The 15,366-nt window shown below is 63.0% G+C and overlaps 1 protein-coding gene across 6 annotated transcripts in view; it reads left to right on the top strand.

Moving 5' to 3' along the window:
* Positions 1 to 15,366, top strand: part of GRB10 (growth factor receptor bound protein 10) — a 107,067-nt gene that overhangs the window by 49,694 nt on the left and 42,007 nt on the right. For 2 of the 6 annotated variants that reach the window (XM_054726198.1, XM_054726197.1), the window contains exons 1-2: positions 5,594 to 5,733; positions 6,602 to 6,692. The exons of 1 other annotated variant lie outside the window; for it this stretch is intronic. In XM_054726198.1, the coding sequence (XP_054582173.1) occupies positions 5,614 to 5,733; positions 6,602 to 6,692 (211 nt within the window). In that variant the 5' untranslated portion in view covers positions 5,594 to 5,613. Of the gene's footprint in view, positions 1 to 5,588; positions 5,901 to 6,601; positions 6,693 to 15,366 lie in introns of those variants that run through there. 3 more of the 6 variants (XM_054726196.1, XM_054726201.1, XM_054726200.1) reach the window with 3 other exon arrangements.

The raw sequence follows: 15,366 nt of genomic DNA, 5'->3' as shown, positions 1-15,366 counted from the left end.
CACTGCGGCCTCCCCCTCCCCGCCCTCCCCCAGCAGCAGAGACGTCCCTGCCCCAGGTCGAAGGGGACCCCGCTGGTCAGCTGGCCCTCCCTCATTCCCACCTTGAGTTAAACCAGGGTGAGGGAGGAAGAGCCCGTTTTCATTGGGGCTGCTAGAGAAAGTTCCAGAAAGACGTGGTTTGGGGGCTAAGCCTTGAGATGGAAGGGATGGTATGCATGGAGGGCAGGGTAGAGGGCATTCCAGATCATGAAGATTCCACTTTATAAAAAATATGTCCTTTTCATTGATTTCAGAGTGGAAGGAAGAGGGAGAGAGAGAGAGAGAGAGGGGAGGAGGGGAGAGAAACATCAGTGATGAGAGAGAATCGTGGCTCGGCTGCCTCCTGCACATCCCCTGTTGGGGATCCGGCCCGCAACCCCGGCATGTGCCCTGACCAGGAATTGAACCTTGACCTCCTGGTTCATAGCTCAACACTCAACCACTGAGCCACACCAGCCGGGCCTGCGTCTGCATTTCAAACACCTTCTCAGTTTACCTGCTTCCCTTCTAAGTTCTTCCACCAGGACTGATCACCGCATCAACATGACACAGAGACACCAGAGGAAATGGCCAAGTTCGTTCCATACGTACCCACAGGGGTTTCGTAAGAAAAGGGGGACACTGACTGGGCAGTCCAGGCCTCCGTGCCGTCCCGAGCGAAGGAGAATCAGGGCGGCTGGGGACTTCGGAAGGCAGGGAGGCAGTCCGTGTGGAGGTAGAAAAGCAAATGTTTGGTGAAGAAATGTTTGCCGGGCCACCCCTGACCGTGGGACACAGGACTTGGACCCCAGGGGCCCTCGCGGGGCCCTCCCTGCCCCTCACACCTGGTCCGCGTGGGACGTGGCAGCTGTGGGGCAGCTGCCCAGCGCAGGCTCCGCCCAGGTCCTGGAGGCAGTGGCGGGAAGGGCCAGGGTCTTGGTTCGTGTTTTTCTTGCGTCTTTTGTTTCTTAAAAGTAACCAGCACACAAGAATCAGCACCCCAAAAGGCATATCGGGAGGAGCAAACTCTGCTCCCCCAGGATCCGCCAGAGTCCAGACCCGGCTTGAGTCGCTCATGGTTGATCTTTAAGAGTCAGGCTCGGCCCTGGCCAGCGTGGCTCAGTGGCTAGGGCACCGCCCGAGCACCAGAGGGCCATGGGTTTGATTCTGGGTCAAGGCCACGTACCCAGGTTGCAGGTCGATCCTCAGCCCTGTCGGGAACATGCGGGAGGCAACCCATCGGTGTGTCTCTCTCCCATCGACGCGTCTCTCTCTCTGCCTCCCTCCCTTCTACCCCCTCTAAAAATCAATGGGAAAATGTCCTCAGCTGAGGAGGAACAAAAGCGAAAAATAACACACAAAACACCTAGGATTCTTGTTCGGTGGAGCCACGGAAGGTGAGCCACCTGCCCCGTGGTTGGAGGTCCTGGCGTGGGGCTGCGCCGGGCGATGGGCGCATTCCTGGGCTGGAGGCTCGCAGGGAGGGGCCGGGGGGGCCGCGGGGAGCCAGTGGGGTCGGTGGAGGCCTCTCGCCCGGAGCGGCCAGGACATTCCTGCAGGCCCCGGGGTGTGGCCGCGAGGAACACTCTGGAGGAGCAACTGCTGAGCTGGACAACCAGCCCCGCCCGCCCGCCCGCCCCTGCTGGGGCCCCACGGAGGCCCAAGGACGGGGCTCTGGCTGAGGCCACCCCGCAGGCCCCCCGCCCTCGCAGGGCTGAGTGCAGATGGAATGAGATCACCGTCCCAGGCCGCCCGCGAGGCTCCTCCTCGTCCTCTTCTGGAGGCCCCGTTTCTGCCCCGAACGTTGGACGCCCGCCCCTGCCTTCGGAAAATATTTGTAAAGCCCCGTGGGTTGGGGGGGCCCAGCCTGCAGAGTGGAGCGACCCTCACGGCGTCCATCACGGGGCCTCGGGGCCGCCCCTTCCCAGGGGGAGACGGCACGGCCACGTAGGGCTCGGGTGTGAAGGAGCATGTGCCGCGGGCTGCCTCCTTCAGAGAGGGACCCTCACGCCCCCCGGTCCCCACCTCTCGCCGTCCTGGCCCTCGCCTCCAACAGGAAGTGCCCCTAAACGCTGGCCCTCGAGTGGAGACCAAGCCGGCGCAGTGACCAGCTGCTGCTCCTGTCCCTGTGTCCAGGGAAGGTGCCCCCGAAAGGCAGACAGACGTTCGGACATTCGGACTGACTCCCGTCCTCTGCTCTGGGCTCGGCCTCTCCCGCTGCCTCTGCGCTGGAGCTTTGGTTTATAAACGCCACCATTTCCCCTGTTATTACAGCCCTTCTTGGCTCCTCGGGATAACAGAATTCTTTCTGAGCTTTAAAAAGTACATTCTCTTGGCCCTGGGAGTTCCACGTAGGAACAGAGGAGGCAGCTGCCCAGACCTTGTTCTCACTGCTGGGATTTTTCAGATTGGGGGCAGTCAGGGCGAGTATAGGAGGCCCACAGAATTCAGACAAACCCCAAAAATACCTCTAGGAGCGGTCCTGTGCAATATTCTGGATATACTTCCCCCCTCCCCGCCCCCAGTCATTAGCTGTTTGTCTGAAATGCAGGTTTCACGGGACATCTGTGTTCTACTCGCTACGTGTGACAGTGCTGTTTAGACGCGGATGCCTTACGTTAGATTGGAGAGTTGCTTGTCTTCTGAGTAGGTGTCCCAAAGGGGTCTGGTCTGCTTGTCACCGGCGAGAGGACTTCTCGTGCCCGCTGGGTGCGGACTGGGTGGCCGGGACCGGAGAGCAGGCGGGAGACACGCAGGGGCCTGTGTGTCACAGCGGCAGGCTGGCCCGGAGCGGGGCGCCTGGAGCGTGCCCCTTCCCTGTGGGACTTGGGGTGACAGCCTCGTGGGGGGGGTGCTCTCAGTGTTCGCATGACGGTTGTGAGCAGAGGAGCAAGTACCAGCATCCGTGTTAGTAATGGGCAGGCGTGACTCCCTTACTTACAAGTGGGTCTTCGGCCAGAAGGTCTCATGATTCAAGCAAACTCCGCAGAAACGATTCCCGAGTTTACTCGGAGGGAACGAGCGAGGAAGTCGCATCGGGAGGATGAGCAGGGTGGCCAGTTCCGGGAGGCGTGAGGTGCCGGCCACCGAGCTGACGGGAAGTGGAGCAGAAACAGACAGCCGGGCCCAAGGGGTCCTCCGTGCGCTAGAGTGGCCGCCAGACGGGGCAGAAGGGAAGACTGCGCCGTGAGCAGGCCCGGGAGAGCCGCTTAACGGGGGCCGGGCGTCCTCTCGTCCTGCCCGCCCGCGTGGGCGCGAGCGCAATCCAGAATTCGGACAAGAAACCGGAACAAGATGGATGCGTCCTCGTCACCTGGATGGAGGGTGTGGGCAGCGGCCAAGCTTCAGGCTTCAGAAGGTGACCCCGGGGGAAAGGTCAGGAGCGCGACCACAGGGACCGCTTCTGAGAACCAACGAAATCAAAGACAAACACGGTGGAACGTGCTCGCTGCGAATATGGCCCCACGGGGTTTCCTGCCACGTTGCGAGCTCATGCAGGGGGAGTTAGGGAGCACTTGGCGTGCTCACTCCCCGGTTCGGCCCTGCTCAGGGCGTCACATTAGAGAGAGCCCCTCCCCGCCATCCCCGTGGGGTCAGGGCCCGTTTGACCCCAGCAGAGAGACGCGGCCACCCTCCACCTGGGCATGTGAGACCCGCCTGTGCCAGCCCGGCGCGGCAAGAGGCGAGCCCGGGAAGAGCAGGCGCCGCCCGGCCGCCACCTCGGATACCGGGAAACGGCCGGACTCTCGCGGGGGGCCCGGGCGGGGAGGTTTCGCGGTGTGTGTCTGGACGCTGGGAAAACACCCCGGGACCTTTGGCCTGGCATGCTACTTCCAGGGACCCGAAGCCAGCGCCGGGAAGGAGGACAAGGTCGTGCACAGAGGCTGCTGGGATCGTGAGTGATGCTCCCGGATGTGCAGGAGACGGCGTGTCCCCCAGACAGGCCGGGCTCCGAGAAACAGCCAGCAAGGCTGTCGGCTCACCTCTTGTCATGTTCCGGGGGCGGGGGGCGGGGAGAGACACGCAAAACAAACAAAATCGTTCACACCATGTGATTTCACGCTCTCACACGCGGATGCTAAGCTGCCCTCCGGTCGTAGGGTTTAGGCTGATTTGTATTGTATTTCGGCTCTTTATTTCCAGAAATGTAAACAGGTTGTTGTAGAATTCGGAGAAGAGGGAACTGTGACGGGTGGAGAAGCATTGGCTGTGAAATTGTGGGAACTAGAGGGGGAGAGTCCCGATGAGGAGACCCACTGGATTTGGGGGGCTGGGAGGAGCTTCCCCCTCCACCAGCTGTGCTGGCCCAGCCCCCTGTGCGGCCCCTCGGCTGGGGCTCTTGGTGGCCTCCCCCCCCTCCTCCCAGACCCCACATCCTCCAAACCCACCCCTCTCTTCTTCCCTCATCAGACGCGCTCTGGATGACCCGTGTTCCACCGAGGAGCCTTGAAGAAAGGAGGTGCACGCACGTGCACGCACACGGGGGGTGGGGGGCGCGGGGGAGCGGTGGAGGACTTCAGAAAGCGTGGCGAAAAGAGCGATATGTGTCCTGTGGCCACAATTCCATTTTTTAAACAGGATCCTTGCAACCCCCATATGACTCACATATGTCATGTACTCTCCAGACATTTCAGGTACTGCGTGCACACACGCACACACGCACACACACCATGCATTTGCTTTTCTCTGAAGGAACAGGCTCAGCCGACAGGACGTGTGTCGAGAAGTCCCTTCATGTCTTTTCTTTCTACTGTTAACCTCTGCATGTACGACGGCAGTCTGACAGCGATGGCCGCAGACCGTCAGAAAGCCGCCTCTTCCGAAGGCAGAGCGCAGGGCGGGCGGGTGCCCCGGTGCTCTGAGGGAGCGGTGCATGCGGCCGTGCCCCCCCAGTCCCACGCCCGTCTCCCCGCAGGTTGTGGTCTCCCGCGGAGCAGACTTCCCACTGTTCCCTTCTGCGCTCAGCAGGCGAAGGCTCTGGACACTCCCATCCGCTCCCCGGGGACTGCTGCGACCGCGCCGCGTCTTGTCAGAATAACTGCCTTTTTCCAGCTCCCGGGCGGCGGGGTGGCGGGTGTGGGGGCTCCGAGGCCGGCGGCCCGGGTTCCAGCTGCAGGGCTGCCCTCGCCGGCTGGGTGCCATGGGGGTGGGTGGAACATCCCTGGGCCTCAGTGCCCCGTCGGTACCACGGGAGCCCGGCCTGGCCCCGAGGGGAGTCGTCGGCTGTGGCAGGCTCCTGTGCACGGGCAGGGCGGGCTGCCGAGGGCGCGTCCCGCTCTGTGGACGGCATTGTCGACGTAAGAAACACCTAGATCTGTCGAGAATGGCAGGAGCTTCTGGCAGCCAAACTGGCGGTATTGCCAGGAAACGGAAGTCTTAGCCGACCCGGAGGAGGGCCGTCACGGCTCACTTTTTTCGCTTTGGCTTCCACATAGGAGGCGCGGGGGGTGGACGTGGCAGTCCATCGGTGGCAGGTGAAGGGGCGGGAGGAAGTAGCACGGGTGGGGGCGAGCTCTGGGACTAGCCCCGAAGGCCCCCGAGGACACGTCCCTCTCTGCGCTGGTGTGCAGGCGTGCAGGAGAGGAGCGTCAGCAAATGGCGATGGTATTCGGGAGACGAGAGAGCAGTGAGGGGTTCTGTGGCCTCGCGCTCTGGTGCCGGAGGCTGTGCCCCGCGCGGCCGGGAGAAGAAGAGTACTCTGACATTTTTTTACAGGTACGTTCCCTAGGCGCACACGCCCTTTCGCAGGGGCAAGGAGGCGACAGGCCGAGGGTGAGAGTGCCTGCTTCTGGCTAGGGATGCTCCGGTCAGACCATCCTCCGCGGTGGCCTTGGTCTCTGAGTGCGCAGGGCCCGCCACGCTGGCCTCCCCGAGCTCGCCAGGTTAGCCTGCGGCCCCTTCCCGCCCCCACGCATGGTTAGGAGGAACAGTCGACTCGCCTGGCACCGCCGGTGCCTGAGCCCCAGTTCTAAACCGTCCGCATTGCGGGGGTCTCAGTGAGCTCTCAATGCCAGGGGTTCCCGAAATCCGGGAGAGCAAATTGGTCCCCCCGCCCGCCCGCCCGCCCCGCCCCCCTGAATCCCTGCTGATCTGGTCCATCCCGCTGCATCTTCCATTGGCTTCGTGGTAACCCACGGAGAGGTTCCTCCTAGAGCCGTGGGCTCGGAGGTCCCATTGTTGCATCCTCACCCCAAGATCCAAAAGATGCAGCGAGCTCCCCACGCTTTTGGAGGGGCCAGTGAGCCGCCCTCGGTGCTGGTCCCCGGGAGCAGGCGGCCTGGGCCCCCGGGTCGGTCCTTGTGACAGGGAGCGTGTCCGTGCTCCGTGGAAGGCTGTGTCCGCTGCTGAGACCCAGCCGCTGACCTGACCATAGCTCTTCTCCAGCGGCCCGGGGAGAGGGCCCTTAGTCCCAAAGCCCGAGCGGCCGGCCCTCCCCCGCCCTGGCGAGTCTGAAACGACTGTCCTCCAAGAGTCATGAGCTCAGCCCGGGGAGGAAGCGGGGGTCCAGGAGACAAGGCACGCGGGATGGGGGGCCTCGCGGGTGTGCCGCCCTCTGACCGCGCTGTGCCCCTGTTTCCTGCAGGAGCGGGAGGAGCAGCCGTCTCCTCGCAGCCCATCTGACCCCCCTGTGCCCGGCCCGCTGGCCCAGGCTGAGCAGAGCGTGCAGCACCCAGGTAAGGACGCGTGAACAGGGGTGGGGGCCCTGTCGCCCGACGCCAGCGTCGTGAGGATGCTGGGACTTTGTGTTCTGAGGAACTGCCCTCCTTGGGCGTCTAAGGGGATGCTAACCCGCCCCCTGGGAGGAGCAAGTCCTGAGCAGGAGAAACGTGCGTGGCTGCGGCACCTTCGTAGAGGGCCCTTCGGCGAACCGGGCTCACGGGGTCCCCGGAGTTGCCCCCACCTCCCGAGAGGCCACTGGCCGCTGTGGTGACGAGGGGGGCGCCTCCAGGGCGTCCCCCTCCTGGTCCTGGCTGGCTGTGTCTGCACCCAGCCCGTGTCTGCCTGTGTACCCCTGGCAACTCTCTGCCTTCCGTGGTTCCTTCTGTTCCTTCCGGTTCATTCCTGCTGGGGCCCTGGTGGGAAGAAACGAATGACACAGGGTCAGGGGTAGGACATTGGGACTGTAGCTGCAGACTTCGACGGGGACCGGAGCCCGGAGCCTGGGGAGGGAGCTGGCAGACCCGAGCCGAGACGGAACAGGCGAATGAGGGCGGCTGGCTGTTTGAACAATTGGAACGTTTAAGAGCAAAGAATGGAAGGATTGGGACTGGTGGGATGAGAATTAGATTTTTTAAAATATATTTTTATTTACTTTAGAGAAGAAGGGAGAGGGAGGGAGAGATAGTAACAGCAACGATGAGAGAATCACCAGTTGTCTGCCTCCTGCACGCCCCCCACTGGGGATCGAGCCCACAACCCGGGCCTGTGCCCTGACTGGGAATCCAACTGAGCCTGGTTCATAGGTCGGCGCTCAACCCCTGAGCCACGCCCAGCGGGCGAGAAGAATTAGATTTCTTAAATGGCTCAGTGAGAGAGGGTGGCATTTGGCAGACCCAGGAGCTGGAGCGGCCCGGGCCTCAGAGGGGTTTGCCCAGGTGCTGGGGAGCACGCCCTCGTCGAAGCGCTCGGGGTTCCGGCCACGCGGCGTGGGGGTCGCCCTCCAGAAGGCTTTCGAGCGAGGTGATGTAAGGGAAACGGTCCCAGCTTGTTGCCATTGGCCTTGAAGCCGAGGAAATTCGTAATTCGTGACATTTCGCTGCTTACAAATGGTCTGGTTCAAACGAAAGTCATCTCGGTGTTGGTGTGCGTGCTCACCCGAAACCTGTGTTCAGACTCGAACCAGAACGTCAGGCAACGATGCTGAGTGAGCTTCCCACAGCTTCTCCTCTGGGCCTCTCCCCTGGGGGTGGGGAGCTGTGGCACAGGAGGAGGGCCGGCCTCGTGGGAGGGCGCTGGCTGTGCCCGGGTTGGGTGGTCCGGGGGGGGGGGGGGCAGCGGCTGACCTGTCCCGGCCCCTGCCGCAGGGCCTGCCGCGTGAACACGCCTGAACTCACCTGTCTGCATGTTGTACCCGCTCCCCAGGAGTTCACACTCTGAGCACCCCCACAACAGGCACCTCCTTCCCTCCAGCCTCGCGGACGCCCCCCACACGGCGCAGAGCACGGCCAGCCGGCTCGGGCACCGGCCACACGGGTGCGGGCCGGCCGAGAGCAGCATGGCTGGCAGGCGGGGCAGGGGCACGGAGGGCCGGGTTGTGGCGTGTGAGTGGAGGCTGGGGGGCAGCTCCCCGCTTCTGAAGGACCGGTCAGTGCGTGTGAGCCCACAGCCAGGCAGTCCTTCCGGGGGCAGCTGCCCCGCCGCCCCTGCACCTCTGACCCTGGACCAGCGCCCCCCCCCCCCCCCCCCGCCAACGAGTCTGCGGCCCCGTTCCCAGCACGGGCAGCCGCCGCCTCCCGAGGGCCCGGGCGCCAGGGTCGCGTCTAGAAGAGGAGCAGGAGCTGGAGGCACGTGGGAGGAGAGGAGGCAGGACCGGGGGGAGAGGTGCACGGAGACCGGGAATGGGCTGCGTCTTCGTTGGCGTTTGAGAACCTTCTGACGAGGCCCCGAGCCGGAGCCTGCTTCCTGCAGCGAGGGGGCCGGGGGCGGGGGGGGGGGGTGCTGGAAGGGGTGCTTGTGGGGAAGTGGCCCGCGTGAAGAGGCCCTGACCCCACACGCCGCTCCAAGGACTAAAAGGGGAGCTGAAGGCGGGTCCCCTGCTCGGAGCGCTCACGGTTCCAGAACGCGGAGACAGGCGGTCTGACGGAGAGGCCGGTGGCCACCCGCACGGCCTCCAGGCGGCCGGAGAGCGGACCTGGGGCCGGCGCGGCCGGGGGGGAGTGCGGGATGCGCAGGCGCATGCGCGTGGCTCACCTGGGCTCGATGCCCACAGCGCGAGGAGCCACGTTGAGAAACTCGGGTCCTGGCAGTCCCCGCCAGCGGAGTCGCTGGTCCCAGACGTTGTGCCGAGGAGGAGAAGCGAGCAACTGCCGGGGGAGGGCCATGTGGGCGTTCAGGGCCGTGTGCAACCTAAACGTGAGCTTCAGCTAGAACTCGGGGGACTGGACACTGGGGACGTACGAGTGTCTTTCGAGAGGGGGTTGTTCCGTGGGTGGTTAAGTCCCAGCAGGACCCAGTGAGAAGGAGAACATGGAGTCACTCGGTCCTGCATTTGGGGAAAACGCGTGCCTGCTTGTGTGTTTTAAGGAACAGGCTGTGCCCAAAACGGACTGTGACCACGAAGATGGACATGTCATTGCTAGTCTCAGCCTCGCAGGAAGAGAAGGGAACCCCTATTGAAGGGACACAGCTAACAGCATCCAGCAGAAAAGGAGGAAAAACAAGATGTGGGGGGAAGGGGCAAGATGCTCAGAAGGGTCCCCAGGAGCCCGGAGCGGACGGCGGGAAGGTGCAGCTACCTGGAACCTGCACCCAGCACGGGCTCCGATGCTCTGGTGAGATGTGTGCCGCTCCCCAAAGGGGTGGCCGTCGACGGATAGCGGCGCTAAGCGCGACGCAATCGTTGCAAGCGAGCCCCGGTCTGGGGCCCGGTGCGATCACACCCGAGGCCCACAGGAAGCGTGCAAGGCGCCTGCAGACACTGGAGCGCACCCCGCGCTCCGCTTGGGCTGGAGAGGACCTCTCCGCGGAGAGCGGTTCCTGGGGCGGCGCAGGGCGGGGCGCACAGTGGGAAGTCGCGCCCTGCTCCTTACAGAGCTATTCAGGAAGACGTGTCTGAGCCTTCAGAGAAAGGGAAAAGCTGAAATGAGAAGAGCAGATGTTGGAAGACTCCGGGGGGAGGGAGGAATTATAAGGATGAAGGTCAGAAATGACGGAGACGACGGAGGCAGCACCGACAGGAACCCACTCAGGAGCCAGTCTTGTGAACCCTCGCAGGATGCCACGCCTCGGGCGCGGAGGGACACGGGCAGGAGGGAAGACCGGGAAACCACACGCGGAGCGCACCCGGAAGCCCCGCATCGAGACACGCGGCCGCCTGCGAACAGCCTGGGCCCGTAGCTGTGGAAAGAGGAGGGGATGGCGGACGCACTGAAAAACACACAAACAGCCTCGCGCCCGGCTGGCCAGGGCGCGGGCCGCAACGCCAGGCTTTGCAGTGGGAACCCACACGGTGCGGCCTCCGTGGAGACGGTGTGGCAGTTCCGCACAAAGCGAGAGCCGGTGTCGCCGCGGGACCCAGGAGGCGTGCCCAGGGTGTGCCACGGGAGCCGAGCGTGGAGGTGCACACGCCGCCAGGGAGCCCTGGGGGAGGGCGGGGGCCGCGGGAGTGGGTCCGTGCGGACGTGGTGCTGAGCAGAGCGGAGCCTGAACCACGCACAGACCTGGGGGGGCCTGCGTGCGCGGCGCTGAGTGAGAGGCGGTGGGGGAAGGCCGCCGGCCGCGGGATTCCAACGCTGAGACTGGAAAAGGCAAAGCGACGGGGACAGCAGAAGGACCGGAGGAGTGGGGGCGAGGGACGGATCTGCAGAGCAGGGGGAACGTTCACAGCAGAGACAGCACGGGGCAGAGAGGCAGGCCCCGCGTCCGTCCTCGCTCTGCACCCTCCCCGCCCTGGTGTCTGGTGGGCGAACTGGGCGCCCTGCTCCCGCTCCCCCCGCCCGCCTTACTATCTCGCGCCCGACACCACGTTCAGCGCTCGGGTCTTCTCAACTGGACGCTGGGGACGCGTGGCGGCCTCGGACAAAGGTGCGGCTGCTCCCCCGCCCGGACTGTCCGAGCATCGTCCGGCGCCAGTGACAGACCCTCGTGGTGCGCCGGCTCCGGTGGAGAGCTGCTCGCTCCTGCCCGGGCCCGATGTGCAGAATGGAAGCCTCCGGAGACTCCTCCCGCCCTTCCCTCGGGCCGGGGGCTCAGCGCCGTGGCATGAGCCCTTCGCAGCGCCAGCGGCTCCCTCGTGGGGCGGCTGCCTCCCACGCCGCCTCGCAGCACGGCGCCCGAAGGGACGCGCTTTCCTCGGAAAGAGGCGCGTTTTCTGGTGGCTCCTGAGAGCTCGTTACCAGCGTTTCTCAGGGCAAAACTACGCACAACGTAGAACGGACCACGCTGAGCGCGTGGCGAGGGCGTCCGTTCTGTGCCGTGGGGGGCCCCGGGCGCCAGTGTCCGGTTTAAGAACTTCTTTATCCCCCCAGACGGAAACTCCATTCGCGCCCGCGGGAACACCGCTGCTGGCCCTGTCCTGCCGCCGAACCCGCCGTTCCCGCTCCTCACCCCACGGCGGTGGGTCCCACGTGTGTCCCTTCGGGCCTGGCTGTTTCACGGAGCCCGCGCTTCCAGGGCTTGTCCTGGTGGCAGGAGAGGGCCGGGTTTCGCCCTTTCGTGGCTGGGCGTCGCCCGCCAACCAGCCCCGGGGTTGCCTCCCCGTTTTGGCTCCTGTGAAGAGCGCCGCTGCGAGCGTGGGGGTGCAGCCCCCTGTCCGCAGCCCTGCTCCCCATGCCGGTGTGTCTGCATCATCCTTGGGACTGGAGTTGCCTGATGACGGCGATCCTGTGTCGCCTTTTCTCGACGATGCTTTTGCGACGTGGCGTCTCAGGATCGTTATTTCTAGTTTTATCTTTTCTGCTGGTTTTGGTACTCCTCAGCCGAGGGCATTTTCCCGTTGATTTTCTTAGAGAGTGTGGAAGGGGCGGGGAGAGAAACATCGACATGAGAGAGACACATCGATTGGTTGCCTCCCACATGTGCCCCAATTAGGGAAGGGGATCGAACCTGCAACCGAGGTACATGCCCTTGACCGTGATCGAACCCAGGACCCTTCAGTCCACAGGCCACGCTCTAGCCACTGAGCCACACCAGCTAGGGCGAGAATTGTGCTTTTTAAGCCAGTTGTTCTGAGGGTTACTCTTGCTTGCCACAGACACAGGAGGTGCACAGGGAGCTGAGGGAGGTTTAGGTCCAGGCGTCAGAGTCGCTGTGGTCTGCACGTGGGTTTGCCCGTGACTGGGTCCCGCGTGGAGGTCGCCTCACAGAGCAGCTCCCGCGCGGCCCTGGCTCGGGGGCACGCCCGGCTGCGGCACCGCCCCTGGCCCAGGCCCCTGCCGGACCCGGGTGTCCACAGCCCTGGCCAGCGCCCCGGCTTCCGTCTCTCCTCTTGGTCTGTAAGCCCCAGGGTTGGTTCTGAGCGTGAAGTCGTCGTGTGCAGAGCCGTGCCGGGCGGCTGCTGTCCCTCCTGTCACCGTGCAGGTGTGGAAAGACGGGGACCCCCTCAGGAGCCCCGGTGTCTCCCGGGTCAGTCCATGGAAAGAAAAGACTAAAGCGGAAAAGACCCAGTGAACAGAGGAGGCGAGGAGGTCGAGGAGGGCGGTTTGTCCGCACTCTTCCCTTCCCGCACCGTCTGAGTGTCCTGGGATGTGGGTGACAGCCAGGCCCCGGCCCAGCCGCCCTCCCGGTCCCTCCGTTCCAGCAGCGAGCGCCTTGGGACCGCGGGCGACTCAGTGACCACTCGCCGCCCAGACTCTGCCCTGCGTGTGCCTTCTTGCACAATCCTTGTGCAAAGTAGTGCCCGTGAGGACGGTGAGGACTTGTGTCCTCACTGAAGCTGCCCGCACACCTTCTCTTTGTGTACTTAGTCCCCTGAGCTGCAGATAGGGAAACCGAGGCAGGGAGGCTCGGGGACTGCTCAGGGGTCACGGCAAGGTCGCGTGCGGGGGAGCATTGGAGTCGAAACCACGCCCCCCAGCCGCGCCCGCAGCAGTGATCTAGGGCCGGGGTCGGCAACCTGCGGCTCACGAGCCACATGCGGCTCTTTGGCCCCTTGAGTGTGGCTCTTCCACAAAACACCACGGCCTGGGCGAGTCTATGTTGAAGAAGTGGCGTTAGAAGAAGTTTGAGTTTAAAAAATGTGGCTCTCAAAAGAAATGTCAATCGTCGTACTGTTGGTATTTGGCTCTGTGGACCGATGAGTTTGCCGACCACTGATGTAGGGAAACGCCTCGCCGGCCCGTGTGTAAGTCACCCTGGGAGTGTGACTTTGTGGGTCACATGTGTCTCTTTCCCCAGAGATCACGCATTTCCCCAGGGCAAGGACCAGTCTCACTTCCCCTGCCGGTTCCGCGCTGGTGCCTTCTCCACCGTCGTATTTAATGGATGATTGTTTAATGAATTCCTGAACTCACAGGTCGTAAATACACCTGAGGGTTCAGGAAGGTCCTGCCTCTCTCCCCCTCCCCCCCGTGGGAGGTTCTAACGATTCCAGGTGAGCAGTGATGAAGACGAGACCGGCTGGCTACGGCCGTCCCTTCCCACGGTGCCACTTAGGGGCGTCAGGAAGGTTCGGGGGGCGGATGGCAAATGGGAGGAGGCCGTGGAGTCCATGTGGGACGGTGGCTCCCACGCATTCCCGCGTTGGCCTCCCACATGTGGAAAGACGGGGACCCCAGGCCCCTGGTCGGCTTCATCTTAACCTACGTCAGCCATGAGAACACCTCAGGTTGGAGAAAGATAAATATCACGTGATCGCACTCATTTGTGGGCTGTAATGAACAACATATACTGATGAACAAAAATAGAGCCACAGGAAAAAACGTTCTAGAACAACCGTCGCCAGCCGGTTGTCCGTGGACCATTGGTGGTCCAGGAGGGCCGCTGTTTTAGAATGTAATAGAAGTAATCCTGTTATTTGCTAGATTTTTAATACTTCCTACAACTTTTATGATATTATACTATGCTAGTACAGCTTTGCTAATATTATTTAAAATCTTTTTTCTTGAAAACTAATGTTTATTGCATATATTATTATACTTAAAAGTCACTTTTCTTGAAATATTAAGCAAAAAAGAATAGCTCAGCCTTTTACCCACTGCACACGCACACCCACGCACGTGCACACGCATACACACACGCTCAGGTGCACACACGTACGTGCACACACGTACATGCACTCAGGTACACACACATGCATTCACACATGTATGCATGCGGGCACTCAGGACACGCACACACGCGGGCACTCGTGCACACATGCACATACGGACGCACGCGCACACACACGCACACCCACGCACGTGCACACACGCACATGCACTCACGCACACGCACACACGCGGGCACTCGTGCACACAAATGCACAAACGCGCACACTCAGGTGCACGCACACGCACACACACGCGGGCACTGTGTCCTCTGACTGCCCTTTCCTCGTAGTGCGGCCGTGCTGGCTCCGGAGAGAAGGCTCTTCCTCCAGCCGTCCCCGCCCAGAGTCCTTCCTCCCTTTCGACGCTTCGCACCTTCAGTGGCTCCTCCTGAGCTTTGGGGCGTCGGGACCGAAGGTCCCTTGTCCTTCTGAGCAGCCGCGTAGGTGGGTCCCGTGGTCCCCTCCCCTGACCTGGACCGAGGTTCCCTCTCCCCCTGCTGTCCCCTCCCTCCCACTTGGCGGGCCTTTGTCCTTCGATGAGGATGGGGACAGAACGGGCCTCCCCGGCGCTCGGCGAGCCGGGCCCCAGCCCTTCCCGGCCTCACTCGGAGCAGAACTGAGGCGCCCATCGTCACCTGTGGCATTTCTCAGGTCTCGCTCTGTGGGCCTCCACACCCCCCCCCCCCCCCCGCCAGCTCCCACAGGTTCCCTTTCAGCAGATCATTGGGCTCCTGGGTGTTTGGTCCCCTGAGCTGCGGGGTGCTCGCCGGTCAGAGGAGGGCTCCATCCCGGGACCCCGCTTTCCTGGCCTGTTGGCTTTTCATCCCCTTGCTCTGCCGTTTTCCTTCCGTTTCCTTCGCTCATTCGTTCAGCTCATACCTGTCAGCTGCTTGTCTAGGCGACACCAAACCCAGGGACACAGCACTTTCAACTTATCGGACCTTCTTGTCCAAGGACGCCTAAATGCCTTGGAAAATGCCAGGGGTGCAATTTAGATAGAATTCATGATGAAAAAGTCACCGATGGAGGGTTATACTTCCCTCGGATAGGAAAACCAGGATCTGCTATCTCCGAAAAGCGGATAAGATGTTTTCACCTAAGTTTACTCTTTTTAGGCTACCATTAGCCAGTCGTTCCCGGTGCGTGTTCTTGGGAACGCGTTGTATTTTTCTGGAGTCACTTTAGCCTCTGCTCCCAAAGAAGATGCGCCCTGCTGGGGAGCCCCGCGTCCGAGGCCAGGGTTGGGGGAGAGACGGCTCTCAGTGGCGTGAAGCAGGGTTCCGTGGCTCGGCCGCCACGGGGGAGGGGAGCGGGGGCGGGGGTTGGGGTGGGGGTGTGCGAGGCTGTTCCTGCTCATGGCGCTCCCTCGGCGTCCTGTGAGGCTCGGCTCCCTGGAGCGGCGCCCGTGGAGGGAGGGAGCCCTCCCAGTGGAGGTGCCCCAG

This window comes from Eptesicus fuscus, chromosome 14 (genome assembly GCF_027574615.1).
Source record: "Eptesicus fuscus isolate TK198812 chromosome 14, DD_ASM_mEF_20220401, whole genome shotgun sequence".
Taxonomy (NCBI): Eukaryota; Metazoa; Chordata; class Mammalia; order Chiroptera; family Vespertilionidae; genus Eptesicus; species Eptesicus fuscus.
Note: the sequence above shows the minus strand (reverse complement) of the source record. Positions and strands in the feature narration are given on the sequence as shown.